Raw genomic sequence first — 21,889 nt, forward strand, 5'->3', positions numbered from 1 at the left:
CATGTCTGAACCATCACACGGGGGGGGGGGGGGATTAAAATATTTAACTATGGCCTGTTGACTGCCCAAATAAAGCTGCTTCGGGTCTCTTTGGAGGTATGCTGTTTAAATGATGCATGCACCCTAAGAAATCCGGAAGCTGCACCAAAGCTCCCTCCAGTGCTTAGGAATGGAGTGTGTCTTTGGCGCGACCTCCGGACTCTTGGGACCATTCCATCATTACTTTTAAAGAGGAGTTTGGACTGTTTTTTTTTTTAAATAGTTATTTGTTTCACTTTGTAAAAGTCTTTGTGCATTGATTCAGGGGCCCCTGTGGGTCAAGCAAAGGATATATGGCTTGAAGAAATAAAAAGATAGCTAAGGTTAAATGTTAAATTTGCAATAACATATAAACTAGGAAGGTTCGATGTAGAAACAGTGATACATATTGAAATTATATCCAAATTGGTTTACTTCAGTGCATAGATCTACTAGAGAACAGTGTGGCAGCAAGGCTTCTAGTGAATACTCTCAAGGGCACACACTGCCTGTTTTAGAACACATGCACTGGGCTCCAGTTCATTTCTGTTCATTGATGTGCTAACCAACATTGAAACAGAGTTATATTTACTATTTTATAGACTATTTACTATCTACTATTTTTTATCAGGGATGGGCAACTTGTGGTGCTCCAGATATTGTCAAATTGCATCTCCCATCATATATCCCCATTTGCAATAGTGTCTAGGTCCAATGGGAGTGGAAATGCAACAACATTTGGATTTTACTGTTACACCACAGATTGTCAACCCATACCTCCAATGCTTAGGGTCAGTGTACATAAATGTGTGTCTTCTTTTATATGAGCCTGCATGGTCTTTAATATCTGCAAGAAAGGTTCTCCTTCCACCTCCGATCAGTGATGAATGTGTGATTGACTTGAATATCTGAGAGAGTTACCTCTGGCAGCGCACAAACGTAAGGCTTCATCCACACTGCAGAAATAATCCAGTTTCATGCCACTTTTACTGCCATGGCTCTGTGCTGTGGAATTCTGTGAACTGTAGTTTGGAGAGACATTTAGCCTTCTCTGTCATAGAGTTCAGGTGCCACAAGTAACTACCATTGTGATTTACAACTACAAGTGTGATTTAGTTGACATAATTAATGGTCCTTGCTAGTATACCTAATTGATCTGTGACACGACTGAATGAAAAAATAATAATTGAATTCTTCTGTTTTAATGTTTGAAGGTCCATCTCAATTTTATCATCATCACCAGAAAATTATGTTTCGGATGGAATTTTATATCCCAAAACAACATGGCTTAGAAGTGAACTGCTGGCAAAACTGGCTAAATGGTCTACAGAAATCATAAAGAATGAATTTAAAAGCACTCTTTCTTGCATTTCTGTGGCAAAATACAGCAAAATTTACCAAGATCTAAAGGAAAAATACAAAGAGATTGTAAAGGTAAACAGCAGAGGAGTGACACTAACTTTTTACTACTTGCTTTTTTTATTTACGATACACGTGGGAATTATTGTCTTGTAAACTTTATGCATGATGAAGAAACTTTACAGCTGTTCGAGCAGCATGATTACACCTTTCATAATAATAATAATAATAATAATAATAATAATAGGATTTATTTATATGCTGCCCAGTCACTGGGAATCCGGACAGCTTACAACAGAAGGGTTAATAGACGGTTCCCTGCCCTCAGGCTTACAATCTAAAAAGACACTACACAAAAGGAGAAGGGAATGGGGGGAGGGGATCAGGTCCAGCATTCTCTCCCTCTGAGGCCTGGACCAAGGCAGATGGACTGGAGGGTGGGCTCTTTTTCTTAATTGAGGCCTTTCCCTGGACTTACCCTGAACCAATCAGATGGAAAGTGACTCTGGTTTTAAGCCTAAACTATGCCCAGTACATGCGTTGAGTGTTTTTGATCTTAATGGAAACAGTGACCTTAAAAGTTTCTACCCTGGGCCAATCAAGAGCCTCACTGATTGTAAAATAAGTCCCCCTCACTTCTTTGTATGTAGGTACATACACTTTGTATGTAGGTACATACACAACATGTAGTGGCAATCATTTAATTACCCTATCTCTTGGTCATCTGCAGGTTTGGCCTGAAGTGACAAATCCTGAAAAGTTTGTATATGAAGATGTTGCTATAGCTGCATATCTGCTGGTAGGTAGTGGTCGAAAACCTAAGTACAGTGGTGCCTCGGGTTACGAAATTAATTCGTAACGCGGCCGCTTTCGTAACCCGAAAAGCCTTCGTAAGCCGAATTGCCATAGGCGCTAATGGGGAAAAGCCGCGATTCCGTGCGAAAAAGCCGAAAAAAGCACCAAAAGTTTTTTCGTAACCCGAAAAAACATTCGTAACCCAGAACAATGATTCCCTATGGGATTTTTTCGTATCCCGAAAATTTCGTAACCTGGGTATTTCGTATCCCGAGGTACCACTGTAGCTGAATATCTGTAACAATGCGTATATTTCCTTAAACAAATTTCATAAATTGCTTGTAAATGATTATGAATAATTGAAGGAAAAAATGGAATTTTGCCAAAACTTAAAATCCGATAACTTTCAGAATTTCCCTTAAAACATATTGCACAAAATTATCTGAAATACAGACATATTAATAGTCTCAGTTGGCCATTCCACTCTGGGGGGATAACTAATAGCGAAGGATTTTGTTTTGGTATTTTAAAATATTTCATTTATCTGTATTTCCAGGGCTGCTTCCAATCAAACCACATTTGGCCAATACCTATGTGAAGACAGGAAATATTTATTATTATTTTTTTTTATAGTCTTTATTGAGTTATTTACATCATAAAAAGGGCAATACCAAAACATTTCCAAATTCTTATTCCAATATTTCTTAACCCTCCCCTCCCCTCCCCCACCCCACCCCCTCACTTTCTATTACTCTTACTGCTTATTTGTTAGCTATAAAATTTCTATTTCTCAAAAATCTATCATCCTTACTTCCTTATCTCATCATCTTTCCTTCTATTTTGCTTAAATCCTAAGTTTATACAATAATTATCTCTTTATCCATAATACTACACAGCAACGGTATTCACTCCTTATTACCTTATTTAACCCTTCCCTTTTGAAACAGTTCTCTTATTCTCGACCAAGTTAAAATATCTTCTTCTCTCATTTCATCTTTTAATTTCAAAGTTATGGTATCCATTTCTATGATTTCTAAACACTTTCCTAACCAATCCTCCACTTTCGGCAATTCCTTATTTCTCCAGACTTTGGCAATTGTTATTCTGGCAGCGGTGATTAAATATAGTAGTGGTTTCAATTTTGATCTTAAATCCTTGTTTTCTACTATGTTTAGAAGATAGAGCTCCGGGACCAGAGGGAATTTCAGTTGTAAAATTATTTCAATTTTCTTGTGTACTTCTCTCCAGAATTTTTTTATCAGAGGACAGCTCCACCACATGTGAAAAAAACTTCCTGTAGTTTGTTCACATTTCCAACATTTTCCTTTATCATTTTTATATATTTTCGCTAGTCTATTCGGTGTCATATACCATCTGTGCATCATTTTGTAGAAATTTTCTTTTAAGTCCATACACAACGTAAATTTTAAGTCCTGTCCCCAAGCTCTTTTCCATGCCTCGTACTGTATGTTCTTTCCTATGTTCTGTGCCCATACAATCATACAATGCTTAATTTGTTCTTGTTCCAATTCAAGCCTCAAAATTAGATTATAGAAATTTGTTATCTTTTTCTTATCCTTATCCATCAATATAACATCCAATTCTGTTTTCTTTAACGTTATACCAATATTTTTTCTGTCTGCTTTATATTTTTCCATTAATTGGTAATATAAGTACCAATCTATTTTAATTCCCTCTTTTAGCATTTCTTCCCTAGATTTCATTGTAATTTCCCCCTCTATTATCTTTACATAATCTTTATATTTTAGCCAATCTCTTCCCTCAATTCTGCCCTTCTTTAGGAAATATTTATTATATTATATTCAGTCATTTCTATATTTTTCTAAGATCTGGGACTCAAGGTGGATCACAACACGATTTTTAAAATGGTACGTGCAGCCTAAAATCGCATTGACCTTGTTAGCTGCCTCATTGCACTGTTGACTCATGTTCAGTTTGTGGTTTACTTTGACTCCCAGATCCCTTTCGCATGTTGCCTCGTTAAGCCAGGTGTCCCCCATCCTATATCTGTTCATTTCATTTTTCCGCCCTAAGTGCAGTACCTTATATTTTTCTGTGTTGAAATTCATTTTGTTAGCTTTGGCCCAGCTTTCCAATCTATTAAGGTCATTCTGAAGTTTGATCTTGACTTCAGGGGTATTAGCTACTCCTCCTAATTTGGTGTCATCTGCAAATTTGATAAATATATCTCCAATTCTGTCATTCAAGTCATTGATAAAGATGTTGAACAGCACTGGGCCCAGGCTAGAACCCTGTGGGACCCCACTGGTCAGTTCTCTCCAGGATGAAGAGGAGCCATTATTGAGCACTCTTTGGGTTTGGCCGGTCAACCAGTTACAAATCCATGTTCTCCCCTACTCTCCAGTGAGACAAATGGCTCTAGAATGAATCTGGATAGCCCTTTGCACTGAAATTTACAGGAATGTAAAGAATTTCTTGTTTCTTCTTTTGAGTGATGGGGGCCTGTTAGAATGAAGTTGTTAAAAGCTAGTGTGTGTTGTTGGACCAACTGACTACACATTCTTTGTACCTCTCGTGGTCTTTTCCAAATTAAATTTTTAAGGTTAAGAACTGTCAAAACAATTTCATGTATTAATGCTGGTGATAATGAATTCTCCTGTTTCTAATGTTTATTGCTGAGTTAATTTTCAAATCAAATCTAGGTTCTGGTCCACATTCAGACACTGGTGTGGACAGGAGGATCTGTTCAGGGATACAGTCAAGATGTGACCACACAGCCTTTTCCATATACTTTGTCTCTTCATGTAAGAAGGCTGTGTGTGTGTCAAAGTAGAATGTAACCTCATACCCCGCTTATTAACTCCAGGAAAAATCTCTTTGATATTTGTATCAAATAAATGTTGATGCCTCCTATAGTTTCTAAAACCTGGATTTTATCTTTCCTTAGATCCTTTGGGAAGATGAGAGAGCTGAGAGAGGACTTTTCAAGAAGCAATCTTTTGTGGATCTTGGCTGTGGAAATGGTCTCTTAGTTCACATATTAAGCAATGAAGGGGTAAATACTTCCATTGAGAAAAGATTCCACTGCATCCATTTTCCACTCAGTTAAATGAATTGGAATATCACTGGGTTACTGTGCCTTACAATCTTATTCCTGTCTGTCGTCTCCCTGCCTGCCCAGATGATCCTTTGCTTCCTCAGTCCCAGGATAGTGGCAATTGGAGCAGAATATTATTTCTGGCAAGGGTGGGAGAAGTGAATTGTGTATTATTTCAGTATTTCTAGTGTGTTTTGCAATGGAGCATGTTTGGCAGAAAGCAGCTCAGAAATCTCAATACCTGTGATGCTAATATTTTAAGTATCACTGCAAAAGCTGTGGCTGGCTAGTTCAGGCTGTGCATAGGACAAGGAGGCACTGCGACAATAAGAAATACTTAACCAGTTATTAAGCATAAGTATTAAGTATAACTTTACCAGTATGTTGTTATGAGGTGAGAACTTCCAGGTAGAAATTATATGATTTTACAAACAGTTTTAAGACCTACCATCACTTGTTACATTTGAAACTGAGTACTGTTGGTACTCTGTGTTTTCACAGTGACTTCAGGAAATGTGGTGTCATTCTGTCCATTGTATCACTTTTGGAAAGGAGAAATATGATAATATGAACACCACTTGACTAACCATATATGAAATCTTTCAGCATCCAGGCAAAGGTATTGATGTCAGAAGAAGAAGAATATGGGACATGTATGGCCCAAATACATGTTTGGAGGTATTGTTAATACTTGTGTTTTCTATATGGTGTCTTTATCAACTGATTGAGACCTGTTTTGTTTTGTTTTGCAAAAACACTCCCTGAAATTATTTTAGGGCAAAATAATTACACTGTGGAATGTTTATGTCTATATTTATGCACAAGACTAGGTTGATGTTATTTTAAAAGTAATTTTCTCATGTCTTTTACTTAAACCATTACCTTCAATGCTGTGAATTAGATACTAATTTAGCCTTCCGTAAATGGAGAACTTCCAATTGCAGAGTATTCAACAGAGAGATTCTGTTAGTAGAAGGAGAGAGGACTTAACTTCTGCCATTCCTTCCTTCCCCATAGCCACTGTGCAAGATCCCTTAAACCTCCATTGCAGATCTTTGGATCTTATTTGACAAGGGGGCATTTGTAGGAGAACTCACCCTTGCCTTCTGTTGGCACGAACATATTCTAGTTCAGGAGCGGGTAACCCCTGATTTTTTATTCCACTATATCACACATTTAGGAGCAGCAAAAGAGTCCCTTTTCTCACTTTTGTTTTAAAAGCAAGCCATGCAAAAAGTCCATGGAGAATATAAATACGAAGCACTATGTAAATACTATTGGTATATATAGTGATAGCTCAGAAAAATGAGATTGATTCTACAAAGTGCCATGTAGTAAAATTAATGAGATTGATTCTACAAAGTTCCATGTAGCAAACTAGTATTCAATTAGGTCTTTTCTGAAAATGTTTGCTTTCTGTGTCTGTTCGACACTGTGGAGGAATATAAATTCAGAGTATGCAATAACTTCCTTGGTTTTATTTTGTTGATTTTTTTTTTAGGTTTAGTCCTTTTGCCTGCTTCTCATAAACTGGCAAAAATGTAAAGATGCCAGATTTTTTCAAATTCAGCAGCTTGTAGTGCCATTTGTGCCAATATGTTTGAAAGTTCATTCATTTAATTAATTTGAAATTATTTTGTAAGTTGTTTATGATTATGTTCCTATGATAAGAATGTAACTCTAGCTATGACAATGACATTAAAACAGGACTGCCTATTTCCCCTAGAATTTCTATCAGTTTTTGTCTGATGCCTTAACATTTCCGGGAATTTTCATTCTCTGCTGACAAAACATGGTGATAATAGCACTCTTCAGCTATTCCCCAGCAATTGTTATACTGCCTCTGATATTGGAAGTAATATACAGTATATTATCCTGACCTAGTAGTCGCTGAAAGCATTACCTTCTCTGAATTAATAATCAAATCCCACACATTGTGTGTTTGTACCTTGAAGTCAACTGTCACCTCATCTACAACAAATTTCATAGTACTGTAGAACTTTGTATAGTTTGAAGTTTCTTTTTTCCTTGGGGTTAAATACACAGGCAAAGTAAAGCAGCTTCCAGCCGCTTTGAAGGGGTGCCACGAAGATGGCACATGAGATGAAAGCGGGTGGAAAATAGAACGAAGCTGTGCTCTGGGGCTAAAAACTGGAACAAAAAGAAGCCCTGATACTTTGACTTAACATGGAAATTCACTATATATAAACAGCCCAGCACCAGCATGGGGCTGTAGGAAAGCAGAAAAGTGAAAGTGTGACAGCTTCAATGCTGTAATTACAATATATGCAAGCCAGACAGTCCAACAGAGGGGCCTCCATGTTTGTGCTTTGCCAATGTATCACTCGGCACACTAATGCCCTGTACTGGCAGTGCATCGCACATATGACTGTGTGGTCGATCAAAGGGCTATCCATCCAATTTAATAGCATCTGGGCAGGAAGTGGGAGGTAATCTGAGGTTGCAGGTGGTATGTTTGTGTGATGGAGTGCATGCGTGGTGGGAATGTGGCAAAAAAATTAATAATAATGGCGGCGCAGCATGGCTTGATTCAATTAATGCAGACCAGTTGCGAGCGTTTGGCCCACTTTGAAACCAGGTTATGCCAACAGAGGGGTTTTGATCCACTTTCAGAAAACACAGGATCTAGTTGCTTAAAATTAATATGTTGCAACCAAAAAGGATGTCCACTGAGCATGGTCACATTGTAGTGTCTGTGTGGAATCCTCATGGGTAATTTTAAGTTGCATTATGAATTGAGGACTGTCACTATTGCAGTGCTATCCCTCCATGTACCACTTTCAGCTTAAACACTGTGACTGGTGTCATGCATACAAAAAATGATAACATACAAGGCTAATCTTCTTTTCTAATAAGATGAGTAGATCAGATATGAACCATTCTCAAAATCCTCAGCATGGTGCTGCATGCTATTTTGCACAAGAATCAAATTTTAAATCTAATATGGATGACAGCTTTATTATCATTAGATTTTTTTGTAATATAAATGCAAAAGAGAAGGAAAAAAGAAGGGGAAAAGAGAGGAGAACAATTGGAGAACGTGAACTCTATCACCCTTATTAAATGTTGGTAACATTTATCATACCATCAGAGAAAAAGAAATGAACAAGTGTAGTTTATAACTGTTTGTTGAAAAACACTAAATTTGATGTCAGTGAAGTTAGAATTGAATTGACTAAAGTGCTAGATTATCCTGTGCAAATCAGTCAATATATATTTTTTTTAGTCAGTGTCTGAAATCTCCCTGCATGTAAAACAACATTTGTTCCTGGGGAAATTAATGTTTCAGATATACTGTAGGCAGTTATCTCTCTTTTAGAAAGAAATAGTCTACTGTAGCTAAATTTTGACAATATAGTCGGCCCGTCTTATACACAGATTTTTTTATACACGGATTCAAGCATCCATGGTTTGAAAATGTTCAAAAAAGTATAAATTTCAAATATCATAATTTCCATTTTTTATAAGGGACACCATTTTGCTATTTCATTATATTTTATAGGACTTGAACATTCACGGATTTTGTTATCCACAGGTGATCTTGCAACCAAACCCCAGTGCATAACAAGGGTCCACTGTACAGTCCTCCCTCCGTTCTCGCAGTTTTTAAACTCGCATCCCTCGCTTGTGTGCAAAACAATGGCGCACGTGCCTGAGGTGTGCTCTTGTGCACTCCTATGGCCGCACACCTATATTCAAGCCAATGGGGCTTGAATATAAGCAAAATTCCGCTTTCATGAGAGAGTCTGGAATGGATCCCCTGCGAAAAAGGAGGGGTGACTGTATATTACTAGTAATGTGTTCTCATGGAATGCACTGAAAATATGGTCAATTATCTTTTTTGCTTATATACATTACAGTGTATACATTTTCTATTAGAAAAATCTTTGATGTATTCATGTACTCTTAAATTATATACGTGGTTGGACACTGCATACTTTTTTTCTGTAAGTAAAAATCTTGTATTCCAAGCTTGGAGTGAGAAGTATTACCATCTACTGTTTAATGGTCAGAAGATCTTATTGTTTTAGCCTTCCATAAATATATATTTTTAAAATATTGGCTTCAAGAAAATGTATATACAGTCGGCCCTTCTTATACACGGATTTTGTTATACACAGGGGATCTTGGAACCAAACCCCAGCGTATAACAAGGATCCACTGTAGTTAGTTTATATTAATGGGTAATAGTATCCATTAGTTAATTACTACCCATAGTTCATGTGATATTTGTTTTTGTTGTTGAGTGCCTTTAAGTCATTTCTGACTTATGGTGTCCCTAAAATGAACCTATTATGGGGTTTTCTTGGCAAGATTTGTTCAGAGGGGGTTGTCTTTTCCTTTCTCTAAGGCTGGAAGAGTGTGATTTGCCCAAGGCTACCCAGTTGGTTTCCATGGCCAACTGGGAATTCAAACCGTGGCCTCCAGAATCGTAGTCCAACACTCAAACAACTATACCATGTTGGTATCCCATGTGATCTAAATAACCTTTTTGTTTTCTTTCAGGAAAATGTAGTGAGTCCAAACAATTTGTATCCCGATGTTGACTGGTTAATTGGAAACCATTCTGATGAATTGACACCATGGATACCTGTAATTGCAGCTAGGTACCAAATTTCAGCATTTCTGAAGCTTAGAAGAAGGAACCAATATATAATTGTTCATTTATTTATTAATGCATTTTCAGCATAGGACATAATTAAATTATTAAAATTAGTTCAAGTGAGGAAAATGTGAAGGTGAATTGCATAAAAATTAGTTACATCAGGGGATGGAATTGATGTTTGATAGTAAAATGGTAGTAAAAGCTTTCCTAACAATGCAAAAGCTTGGGAAATTAGTTGTGAATGTAAGGAATCAATTGCTGAGAAGCCAATAACATTTTTATTTAATTAGAATATAATTATTTAAAGGCTTGCACAAAACTATCCTTTTAGTTAGAAGCTATGTGTCAGGAACATGATCTTGGCCCTTCAGTAGATAACCAAGCCAAAAAAAGTCTTCAAACCAATCTCTGTAGTAACTATACACAAAATTCTATCCATTGAGGTGGCTGGGTAAACTCAAATGAATTATTTCATAAATTTGAAAATTGAAAATTTACTAAAATGTTGTTTTTAACTTGCATAATTTCTAAACATCTGTAATACTTGTATCAAATCTAGGATGTACAACAGTTCATGAGTTTACAGAAAAATGTCTTTTTACTTGATGGCTTAACCTCTCATCCTGTTACAGGTCTTCTTATTCTTGTCGATATTTCCTATTGCCTTGCTGTTTCTTTGATTTCCATGGAAAGTACAACCGAAGGCAAAGTAAGAAGACCCAGTATAGAGAATACCTTGATTTTGTAACAGAAGTAGGATTTGTATGTGGCTTTCATGTGGAAGAAGATTGCCTTAGAATTCCTTCAACAAAAAGGGTAACTTGCATTTCCATTTTTCTTAAAATGTCTTAGTTGTCTTATTGTTTTACTTATAAATCAGGGCTGTAGCAAAAATAAATTTCTTATAGTAGAGCTATGGTACATGGTACACATTTTTGTTCATGTCAGAAAAGGCCAAAAAGGCTATGAAGGTTGATGATTTTTTTTAACCTCTATACTCCCCCCCCCCCCCCCCACAGCCATGCATGTCTTACATTGCTGCATGATATGTTCCCTTTAAATAATGTGGGAGAGATACTTTAAACAGCTTCATTTATATACCACTTCATACTGAACTAACAGTGTCTAAGCGGTTTACAACTGTAAGCTAATTGCCCCCAACAATCTGGAAATTCATTTTAGTGACCTCGGAAGGATGCAAGCCTAAGTCAAGCTTGAGCCCTTTTGCTGGTATTGAACTCTCAACCTTATGGTTTTGAGTGAGTGGTTGCAGTACAGGCATTTAACCACTGCACCACCAGGGCTTTAAGGGCATTTAAGAAAGCTGTAGGTTTAATAGCTATAAACTGGACACATATTTTACTTATTGAGTGAAAAGCACTAGTAGTCTACCAGTGCAGTGCATTAAATTTGGTTAACAGCTAAGTTACAGCTAAGTAAGGAATGTTACTGATTTCAAGTCAAAATATTGCTAAATATAAAAGCGAGACTGTGATTTGGTTCCAGACTCAAAGTAATCATGTTTAGTTCCAGTTAAATAAATGGGACAGGGTGGTTCTGTCTAATATGATATTAATAATACCAAAAGGTGACTGATGTAGCTATAGTATAGTATAGTTGGCCATACATATATACGGGTTCTTTGTCCACGGCTTCAGCAATCCATGGTTTGAAAATATTTTTTTAAAGTATAAATTCCAGATAGCAAACCTTAATTTTGCCATTGTATATGAGGGGCGCTATTTTATTATGTCATTGTATTTAAAAATGGGACGAGCATCCATAGATTTTGTTATCCAAAAAAGGTCCTGTAACCAAACCCCAGTGGAAAACAAGGGTCCACTGTACATAGACCAGTGATGGCGAACCTATGGCACACATGCCAGAGGTGGCACTCAGAACCCTCTCTGTGGGCACATGTGCCATCGCCCCAACACAGCGTTTGTCAGAGTTTGTTACTAGAAAGCCAGAGGGACATGGCACTTTGCAATAAATAAGTGGATTTTGGGTTGCAGTTTGGGCACTTGGCTTCTAAAAGGTTCACCATCACTGACATAGACCATTGGTTTCAGGTTTTCATACGCTAGATGTTATAGATAGATGGAACTTTCATATTGGATAATATAGTTATTAGTACAGCTCAAGAAAGGCAGTTCAGACATGTATCTTTAACCTATCAAATATTTGTTTTATAGGTTGTCTGGGGTTTCTCCTGTTTCACATTGGTTCTTTTACAACCAAATATGGAATGTGGTGAAATTGTATCTGAGACTTTCTTTTCAGGATAGTCTAGTGGTGAGACACTGACAATGTAATTTATTTTCAGTGGACATTTAAGTTACAGAAAAGCATCTTCCTTGGAACAGACTACCTAATGGATTTGGGTTTGTAGTTGTCAGTGTCTGTTGATCTTTTTCTTCCCTTGTAGTTGCACATAACTTAAATAATTAGGAAGGCTTTCTGCTTCTAGTTATTTTTGCCTTTCACTGCTTCTCATGATGATGGATAGCCTGGGTATGGAATGCAGTGAGTGATACATGTATCATGGAGAACATTATCTTCGTTCAAGATGTTATCACCGCTGACCTGGTCTTACAGTCTGATGAAACTGAGGCTCATTATTTGGGTGGAGTCTATTTTGTCACAACAATTAATTTTGTGGTTAGTGATTGGCATCTAAATAAAAATTCTGTTATCTCTAGGTCTGCTTAATTGGGATGTCTAGAACCTATCTTGCAACACAAGAGAGTATACTTGAGGAACAGCGAGCACAGTATATCAAAAGACGCCGATTATGCAGCATAACAACTCCAGAGAAAATGGATAGCTTATATCACAATGATAATATTTTAGCTGCAAGTGATGCCCTTTGCTTGGTAGCAGATAAAGAAGTGTCTGAAGGGATATACATGGAAAAAGTTTTAATATCTGGGTTTCTGCCCAGGAGTAAAGAACAAATGAGAAACTGTACTACTCTTCCTCATGATTTTGTAGACAGAGTGGTTTTGAAAGTAGCAAATCTATTGTTAAATGAAACCAAAGAGAGTCCACTTGGAAATTCAAGCACATGGAATAAAGGAGGTAAGATTTTTTTCTTTGGCATACTTATATAAAAATGGGAATTGTAACAGATTAAAATTATCCATTTACCACAATATTAGACTTTTTCAGAGCAAAGTATGCTGATAAATAAGTATACTGATTTCATCATACTGCACCATTATAAATTGCACAAACATCCATGCTTTTCTAACAAGTTTTAGTTTACAGTCTGTAGAAAACAGAATATAATGGCTAGCATCCTGTTCGGCAGTTATGAGATCATTTCAGAAGGTGGAGCTCTGGGCAGAAGAGCAGCTTCTTTTAATATCTTTACTAGCAGACTTTGCTGAAATCACCATGAGTGGAAAGGAAACTGGATTGGGTGAGGAAGCAAGCTTTTGAGCCAGAGGTGTACCCTGGCTTTATTCCGAAGAGTTACTACAGTCTAAAAGGGAAGATAAGAAAGGTTCTGGTGGTAGGAGACTCATTGCTCCAAAGTATAGAAGGAACTGTTTGCCAACCTGACAAGATGAAAGTAAAATACTGGTACTAACAATTCACCCAAAAAAAAAAAAAGGCAGAACTGGCCGATAACTATTACCAGTACTACGTTTTTCTCCCCAGAAGAGGACTGTGTAGCTTTCATGCACCAACAGAGTGCTTGGCAAGGAATCTGGATTGCAAATCAAGATGAATAAGAGTCACACATCACCTAGATATCCTAAATAAGTTCAAATCTGTAGGACCAGATAAACTGTATCCCAGAGTACTGAAGGAAGTTGATGATGTACTCACAGAACCACTTGTCATCATTTTGAGAAATCTTGGAGAATGGGTGAGGTACCAGAGGACGGGAGATGAAAAAAACATTGTTTTTTTTCTTCCAAAAAATATAAAAGATCAAGAAAACTGAAGGCCAGTAACCATGGCTTCAATACCAGAAAAAATATTAGGATAGACTGTACAGGAGGCTGTCTATAAGTATCTTGATGACAACACGTGGATCAGTAGAAGCCAGTAAGCATTTGTCAAGAATGACTCCTGCAAAACTGATCTTATTTATATATATTTTTTTCAATGATGTCATTAGTTTAGTGGATGCTGGAAATGCTGTTCTGGGTTTATCTGGATGTCAGGAAGGCATTTGTCAAGGTCCCCCGTTATATTTTGATTAGCAAATTGATTTAATCTGAAGTAGATGGGAACACTGTCAGATGATCCATAATTGGTTGGAAAACTGCTCAAAGAGTCATCAGTTGCTGCACTTCAAACCGAAATGAGGTGCTTTGATTGTGTCTTTCTGCATGGCAAGGGATTGGACTGGATGGCCCTTGTGGTCTCTTCCAACTCGATGAGGTCTTGAGTGAAGTGCCTCAGGGTTCTCACCTAGGGCTATTACTCTTCAATATTTTTATCAATTACTTAAATGATGGGGTGGAGGGAATCCTTGTCAAGTTTGAAATTGATACAAAACTGGGGGGTTGTCTTCACAGGCCAAAGGCCTGTGTTCTCCCCAGCCTCGTGTCCAGTTCAGAAAATGCAGCTACCCTAGGGGCAGGATCATGCCTGATCTTGCCAGACCAAATGTGCTTCCCATGGATCTGGGCTGATCCTGGGGTAAACAGCCATTACCCAGGGGAATTTGATTTCTGATTTGCCATGGAGTTTCCTGTTTGAACTCTCATGTTCCTTACCTTGTTGCACTGTTGCTCATACTCAGAAGCTCCCATCACCGCATCTGATGTGGAAATAGGGTGCCTGTCCACATGGATGCAAGTATGTGCCCTGTTTTTGTGTCAGAAGAAGTGGCAGGGAACATCTGAGTACAAGTGATGGCATGGCAAGAGAAGGAGTGTGCACTGATAGCGGGTCCTATGTTGGCACAGGGACAGATATGTAAACACACACCTATTCCTGTGCCAATCTGGGGACCGACCTCGGTGAGCATTGTTGGGGTGTGTATATTGAGGCAAAAAATAACAGCAGAGTTTGGAGGTGTTTAACAAAAATAGCTTTACTCAGAAGTCTTAAAACTGAAGCAAAAAACAAAACAGTACAAATGGCACAGTATGTAGCAGCAAAAACTGAAGCACAGTAAAAACTCCTAGTCCAGCAGATTTTGGAAAACAAAACAGGAGAAGAGGTTGAAGGAAGTGAGCACGGCCAGCTTGGTGAAGAGAACACTGAGGGGTGACATGAATGCACTTTTTAAATACTCAAGGGCTGTCTCAGAGAGGAGGGTGCAGGTTTGTTTTATGCTGCTCCAGAGGGTAAGACTGGGTCTAATGGTTTTAAGATACAGGAAGGTTGATTGCAATTTAACATTTAGAAGTAACATATTGATAATAGCAGATTAGCAGTGGAACCAATTGCCTAGAAAGGTGGCAGGAACTTCTTTTCTGGACCTCTTCCAAACAAGAGTCTGGATAGCTACCTGTTGGGCATGCATTGAGCAGGGGGTTGGATTTGATGCTCCATGAGACCCCTTTCAAGTTTATAATCCTATAAACTGGACTTATGATCTTGTAACTGCTAGGGATTCACATTTACAGTTGTGACTGACCAAACATGACACCAGAAATATACCTTTGTAGCAATGCAGCACCCCAACCAAAGTGTTTCTGAGGCACTTCAGATTGGATTGGGGAATGGTGTGTGCAGCAACACAAGTGTTTTGTGTTCCCTGGGAATGGAAGGGTGACTCACTTCACTTGGGTGCCAGGCTTCAAAGGTAGGTTTTTGATGGGTGGAATCAAAAGATGTAACTATGACAACAGAGCAGAGCTGTGATGAGAATACATTACAGCTGTATTCACAGTGAGGGCATGATGTGAAGAGCACATATATGAGAGGGAAAGAAATGTACCTACTTGGGATAAAATTTGGAGGAAAGCTACAGTTGAACTTTTGGCATGGGAAGCAGTGACTCTTTAAGTGCACCACTGAAAAGCAGATTTACGAATAGAGTCCTGTAAAATAACCCTCACCCACTTTCTTTTGGATGATAGTTGCATTAATTCATATTTGATTAACTGTGACAAATAGACTAGTGAGTCTGTACCTCTTTCATGCCTTTTATGGTAGAATCTTGCTTTGAAATGGCCTCTTGTCGTTAGTGAAAAATGGGTGTATATGTGTACATGTATGTACAGTACATGTTTGTGTGCACCCACACAGTCACAGAAGGATATGTTTCACAGGGCAGCTAGAGTAGTAGCTCACAGTTCTCAGAAACTCAAAACTAAAAATATCACCAAGGGCTAATCATTATTTCACACTAATATGTTATTTTCTGTAGTGAGTCTTGCCTTGGGAGAAATTGCAGAACATTTAGACAAAGAAACATTAAAAACTCTAAAGAATGAATATGGAGGCCTGCAGACCTTGCTGAGAAACAATCATCAAGTGTTTGAAGGTAAGGACTGGGCATGTTAAATGAATTCTGGTTTTCTTTATGTTGATTTTAAAACATTGTTACTACAGGTGTCAACTCCTCACAGGAGGTTTTTGCTACAGTTGACGTTTCTATGTATGGAAGTTGGGGAGAAGCGATTTTCAGTTTTTTCTCCCTTTCCCCTACATTTCCTTGTGCTGTCTCCTGTACTGCTGCTGCTATTGTGGTAGTGATGGTGATGATGATGATTATTATATTTTTGTTATATTTATTTATATCTCTTCTTTTTCCCAGTTAAACAGTTAAAAATCCTAGCTAAAAATTCATGACACACAACATTTAAAAATGTAATAAAACCTATAAAAAATTAAAAAGAAAACAGCACATTGAAAATCCAGCCTGTTATGTAAGGTCATTTCTCCTTCCAAGTCTTGGTGAAACAAGTCTGTACCTGCCTGTGGAAACATAGCCATCCCAGTTAATAGCTGGTGCTGTAACACAATCTCTGGGCTACATACCCCACAATATGCAGGCATACATTTGCCATTCCAGTTAACAGTCTGAATAGAGCTCTTTGGGCCAGCTGAAGTTTCCAGACACTCTTCAAAGGCAAACCCCTACATAGAGCACATTACAATAATCCATGGGATGCAATTAAGATGTGTGTCACCATGGCTAGGTGAGTTTTGGATGCTGCTAGAAAATGTTCAGACCACTTTGCAGAACCCAAAACTATCTTCCTAATGCTTCTTCCCTAGTGGAGAGATACCAGGGATCAGACCTGGGAATAGTTGAGGCCAAACACATGCTCTAATCTTACTTGATTGTACCTTGGCCTTTTTGCAAGCCAGGCTTTTCTTCTTCCTTTAAGTTGTGGTCTAATGAATTGCATTAAATACTTATGAAAAATGGTTTCCTTCACTTTTCAACAGCATGTACATTCAGCTTCAGAATCATTTAAAAATTGCATTTTTGCAAGTAGCACAAGGGTTTTGCTTTGTTTATAATAATTTATTGCTTTTTTGTCAGAACAAAGTTAAATGTCATCCATAACTCATTTAAATTCTCCTCTGTTCATATCCATATGTTTGCATGTTGAGTTTACTTTTGCCCATACTGAGCAATAACTGGATTTTATATATTAGTTAGTATCCTGTCAATGGCATGTGTTGGTGTAATCTGTTTATACCAGCATATGTACTTTTTAAAAAAGGTATTCAGTGTCCTTATAAAATGCCTTTCATCCCAGCTCCACAACAGTAGTGATGGGGTTCATGCATATAGCACGATTCTCCCCACAAGCTACTTTTCAGGTGCTGTGATGCATCCAGATAAATTCTGGCTGCCCTTAAGCAGTACAGAAGAAATGACAGACTTACACTGGGACCAGAGACTGCTCATTCTTACCCATGTACATAAGGGCAACCATAACAGGTTCAGGTGTTATTCCCATAGCTAATCAATAGCTGAAGGGTTAAGTTGTGCTATCCTCCAGCTGCTATTGTGCACCCAGAAAGTAAGCAGAGAAGAAGGGCAACCTCCTTCCTTGGTAGGTATCTTGGTGGAGATTCATGCTCTGCTAGAACTTATTTAGATCTCAGCTGTTAGCTTTTTAAAACTGTATTTATTGGTACTGTTAATTATGTTAAGTTATATGGATAATTACAAAACAATATACAGCTAGATGAACAATAAACAGTAAAGAGTGCCTACAACACTTTAAAACTTAATATATTTATTATAGTTTTTTGTGGAGTATCCTCTTCAACATATCCATCTGATACCCCTTTGGAAATTAGATATTTCATGTGCATATTTGTATTTAAATTCTAGCACTGATAATTGCAATCTCTAATATTTGACTTTGTTTACTTAATCATAGTTTTGAATGGCAAAGTTCATATTCGTGACTGGAGAGAAGGAGAGCCACTCAAGAAAAACAGGCCAGGAAATCAGGTTAAACAAAGACTTCCTTCTAAAGCATTTAAAACTCGTCTATGTTGGTTTTATATTAATCATCCTCACGGCTGTCCTCTGAATTCAGAATCATGTCATTATGCTCATGGGACAGAAGAACTGAAGCCATCTCTCTTCGTGCCCAGGAAAAATAAAGCAAAACTAAAGAACTGCTAATCCAGTTTACTCAGATGGATTTGATTTAGTTTCATGCATATTCAGGAAAAGTACAAATCTTAATTGTACATTGGTGGCACTAGCATGGTTTCATTTCATGCAACAATGTGATCCTTTCACATCACTGTGTAGGAAAGTATAGATTGTGAAATCCATTTCTGGAACTTCTGTAGTTTACCCTCCTAACCATATAGACATTTAATTTTCCAAACTTACTACTCTCACTTCCGTTTTGCCATATATGCAAACACTTGTATATCAGAAATCTTCAGTGTTTGTTGGCTTCAAAAACATTTTTTTAATAGGGCAAGTGTCACCATGCAAGCTTTTAGTATATTGTAACTTGCCATTCCAGTTGGTGTCTTTCACTTTGTCCTGGATTGCTGTGTGCCTTCTCAACAGTGTATCAAGCTATCTACTGTGATTACATGCAATAGGAAGGGACATTAGCACTCTTCAATCTTGAATTTAAAGTTTTTGCTATGCACATGGGGGATCAGGGGTTAAGACACCGACTCTGACAGTCGCAAAGTCACCAGGTTGGCAGTTCGAGACCCAAGTGCTGTGTAACAGAGTGAGCTCCCATCACTAGTCCCAGCTTCTGCCAACTTAGCAGTTTGAAAGTAAAAGTAAGAATACAAGTAGATAAATAACTACCACTTCAGTGGGATGGTAATAGTGTTCTGTGTATCATGCTTGCCACATGACCACAGAGTTGTCTTTGACAACGCTGACTCCCTCAGTTTAGTAACAGAGATGAGCATCACCACCTACAGTCAGACATGACTTAACAATCATGTCAAAAGGGAAACCTTTACCTTTTTTACTATGTCTCTTAAACAGAAACAGAGTCATATGGACAAGTCCAATTGATTGGGCTAAGTGTATTTATGGCTTAGATGGGTGAGAAATGAAAACTACAAGCCAGAGCATATAGGGTCAAGAAAGCAGCAAGGTCTAGCAAAGACTACCTCATTCTGTTTGCTTTGGCAGTATGCTTAGGAAGTAATATCCATAAACTAGCTTTTATTCTAGGTAACTGCAGATCAGCCCAAATGGAAGCTACAGGAGTGTACTCAGAGTCACCTGGGAACAAAATTATTATTTTTTGGCAATTTCGATCATAACACTCATTTACATTAATAAAGCCTAAGTAATTTGGAAAGCTGGGTCTTAATCTATTTCCTTCAGAAGTACATGTCTGTGTGATCATTTCCAAGTGCTGTTTATGGTAATAGTGGGTGATAAAGCCATGATTTCCTTAATCCAAAAATAAAAGTGCTATCTTGTTTTTTGGTAACAAACAAGAAAATACTAATAAACTGAAGTTTTATCTAGGCATCTTGGAATTACTATTGCTTTGTGGTCTGGGTGCCTGGGAAGATGGACTCCAGCCTTTTCTGTATGGTGTTGCACCCCACCCCCCAAATACAGGGTCATATTCAGACATATTCACTAAACTGGTTTCTGTGCCTCAAGACTACTTTTACTAGTTAAGTGTGTAGTCATGAACAGAATGTCTGGTTACAGTTATCCATCCTCGGATAGTGTCTTGTTTAGGTTACTGTAATATGTTTCAGCTGTACTACACCTAGATTTCTGTATAGATTCACCACTTCCATTGCCTGTCTTCCCCTACCAGCCAAAAAGGATGCAAGCCAAGAGTGCTATCCATGGGTCTTGTTTCCACATCTTCAGGGTTCACATCCCAAAAGGTATTAACCAAGTGGAAATCTCAGGCTTACATCTGTGATGAATGTGCTATTTGAATCAGAACAGGCGTGTTTTACATAAATATACTGGTCATAGCAAACAATTACAAATTCTTCAGATTGCTTTTCTGCTTATTAGTAACTGTTAAAATAAACTTGAGCAAATTAATTGTAATTCCTTGTTTTGTAATATTATAGTGTTTGGAACTGTTTGGCTTGATACCCACCTGAATTGGAGAAGATTCCCTCCCTACTTAATCCAGCTTCCAATTCATCCCTTTCATTCTTCTTACTTAGCCTGAGCAGATAAGTAGGTGTTTTCTTTTCATGTCTGAGTCACGGCTGTAGCACCATTTCAGGTGTTAGGAAGAAAGGAAAGTTCATCCCTCTGGCTATACTGTAGTTAAATAAGGGAAAGGAGGAAACATCTACTCCTACTGCCACTGCAGCTGCAAAATATTTGTTTAGGATATCAGGGTCCAATGGTTTGTACAAAATCATATCACTAGGTCTTTCTCCTCAGATTTAAACCTATACAAGGTGAACAGATTTAGGGAATTCTATCAGGATTGGGCATTTTTTTCCTGAAGTAACTTTTTTTTTGCTTCTTTTTTAAAAAATGAGCTTTTCTTTCAGAAATGTGGAACAAAAATTAAAAATGATTTACTTATGTGCATGTGTAAAACAACTGGGAAGCTGATGGATGGGAAATTTGGTGTAATACTTGCAAATTTAGCTGAGTTTTGTACTCAAGATCTGTCTCTACACAAAAGTCAACTGAAGTATTTTAATAAAAATATGGATATATGGACTACTGAGATTTTCTTCCTCATGCAAATCTGGCACTGCACTTGACATGGAAATTTGGGAATAATTTAACTGTGCTTCTGTAGGAAGGATGCTTATCCATCACTGCTGGATCATCTATATGTGGAACCATTTAAAAACATTCAATGCCATTTAGATGCCTCAGATAAGCACTACATCTTAACAAAAAAAACATAAACCTATGAGTATTCCTTACATAAACATTGATAAAATGTATTGCAGATGATATAAACATAAGTTAAGCATTTTCAGTCATATAAATCAGATTGTGGTCCATGAGATTCATTGGGGTGGGTAGGAGGAAGGTTGCAGTACATTCACAAATATCTGCATATGGCCCTGTGCTTGGTTTATTTTACTCTTTTTCCTGATAGTAATCTACTCTATTTGACACATGTAGAGATAAGGCTAGGCACTGGTTGATGGGGGCAATGATTCCCGAATAAGCCAGTTACAAGACTGATGCTTGCTGAAGCCCTGAATATTTTAATGATAGTCTGTATTGGGGGGCCCCCATGCAAACCTGGTAGTGCATTTGTCTTGTTCCTTTTTAAACACTGAGGATATATTACAACATATTATGGAACGCTGTTTGGAATTAAAATTGCAAGCTAAACTATGATATACTTAAGGAAGAAACTGATAGAAATTTCTTAGATTTGTGAATTCATTGAGTCTTTGCCCATACGGTGATTTGGTATTTACCAGCCATCTTGAGCACAAGGATTGGATCAGAAGTTTCGGGTTGAAGCTCTCGTTTGCACACTAACAAAGCTCCATGGAAAGGTAAACAATGAGTAGTTGAGAACAGGAATGCTCACCAGATTAAAAAAAGTTATAAAATTGCACATAAGACTGTGAACACAATATCCCCACAAAGATAGCTTCACTTATTAGTGTTT

The 21,889-nt window shown here is 37.7% G+C and overlaps 1 protein-coding gene across 1 annotated transcript in view; it reads left to right on the forward strand.

Moving 5' to 3' along the window:
* The window catches only part of TRMT44 (tRNA methyltransferase 44 homolog), a 22,389-nt gene extending 1,419 nt beyond the window's left edge, over positions 1-20,970 (forward strand). The window contains exons 3-11 of the mRNA XM_042468191.1: positions 1,233-1,452; positions 2,108-2,176; positions 5,102-5,209; positions 5,858-5,929; positions 9,779-9,879; positions 10,511-10,694; positions 12,581-12,959; positions 16,219-16,335; positions 18,197-20,970. Coding sequence (XP_042324125.1) covers positions 1,233-1,452; positions 2,108-2,176; positions 5,102-5,209; positions 5,858-5,929; positions 9,779-9,879; positions 10,511-10,694; positions 12,581-12,959; positions 16,219-16,335; positions 18,197-18,447 — 1,501 coding nt within the window. The 3' untranslated portion in view covers positions 18,448-20,970. The remainder of the gene's footprint in view (positions 1-1,232; positions 1,453-2,107; positions 2,177-5,101; positions 5,210-5,857; positions 5,930-9,778; positions 9,880-10,510; positions 10,695-12,580; positions 12,960-16,218; positions 16,336-18,196) is intronic.
* Positions 20,971-21,889: the final 919 nt, after the last annotated feature.

This window comes from Sceloporus undulatus, chromosome 5, assembly GCF_019175285.1.
Source record: "Sceloporus undulatus isolate JIND9_A2432 ecotype Alabama chromosome 5, SceUnd_v1.1, whole genome shotgun sequence".
Lineage (NCBI taxonomy): Eukaryota > Metazoa > Chordata > Lepidosauria > Squamata > Phrynosomatidae > Sceloporus > Sceloporus undulatus.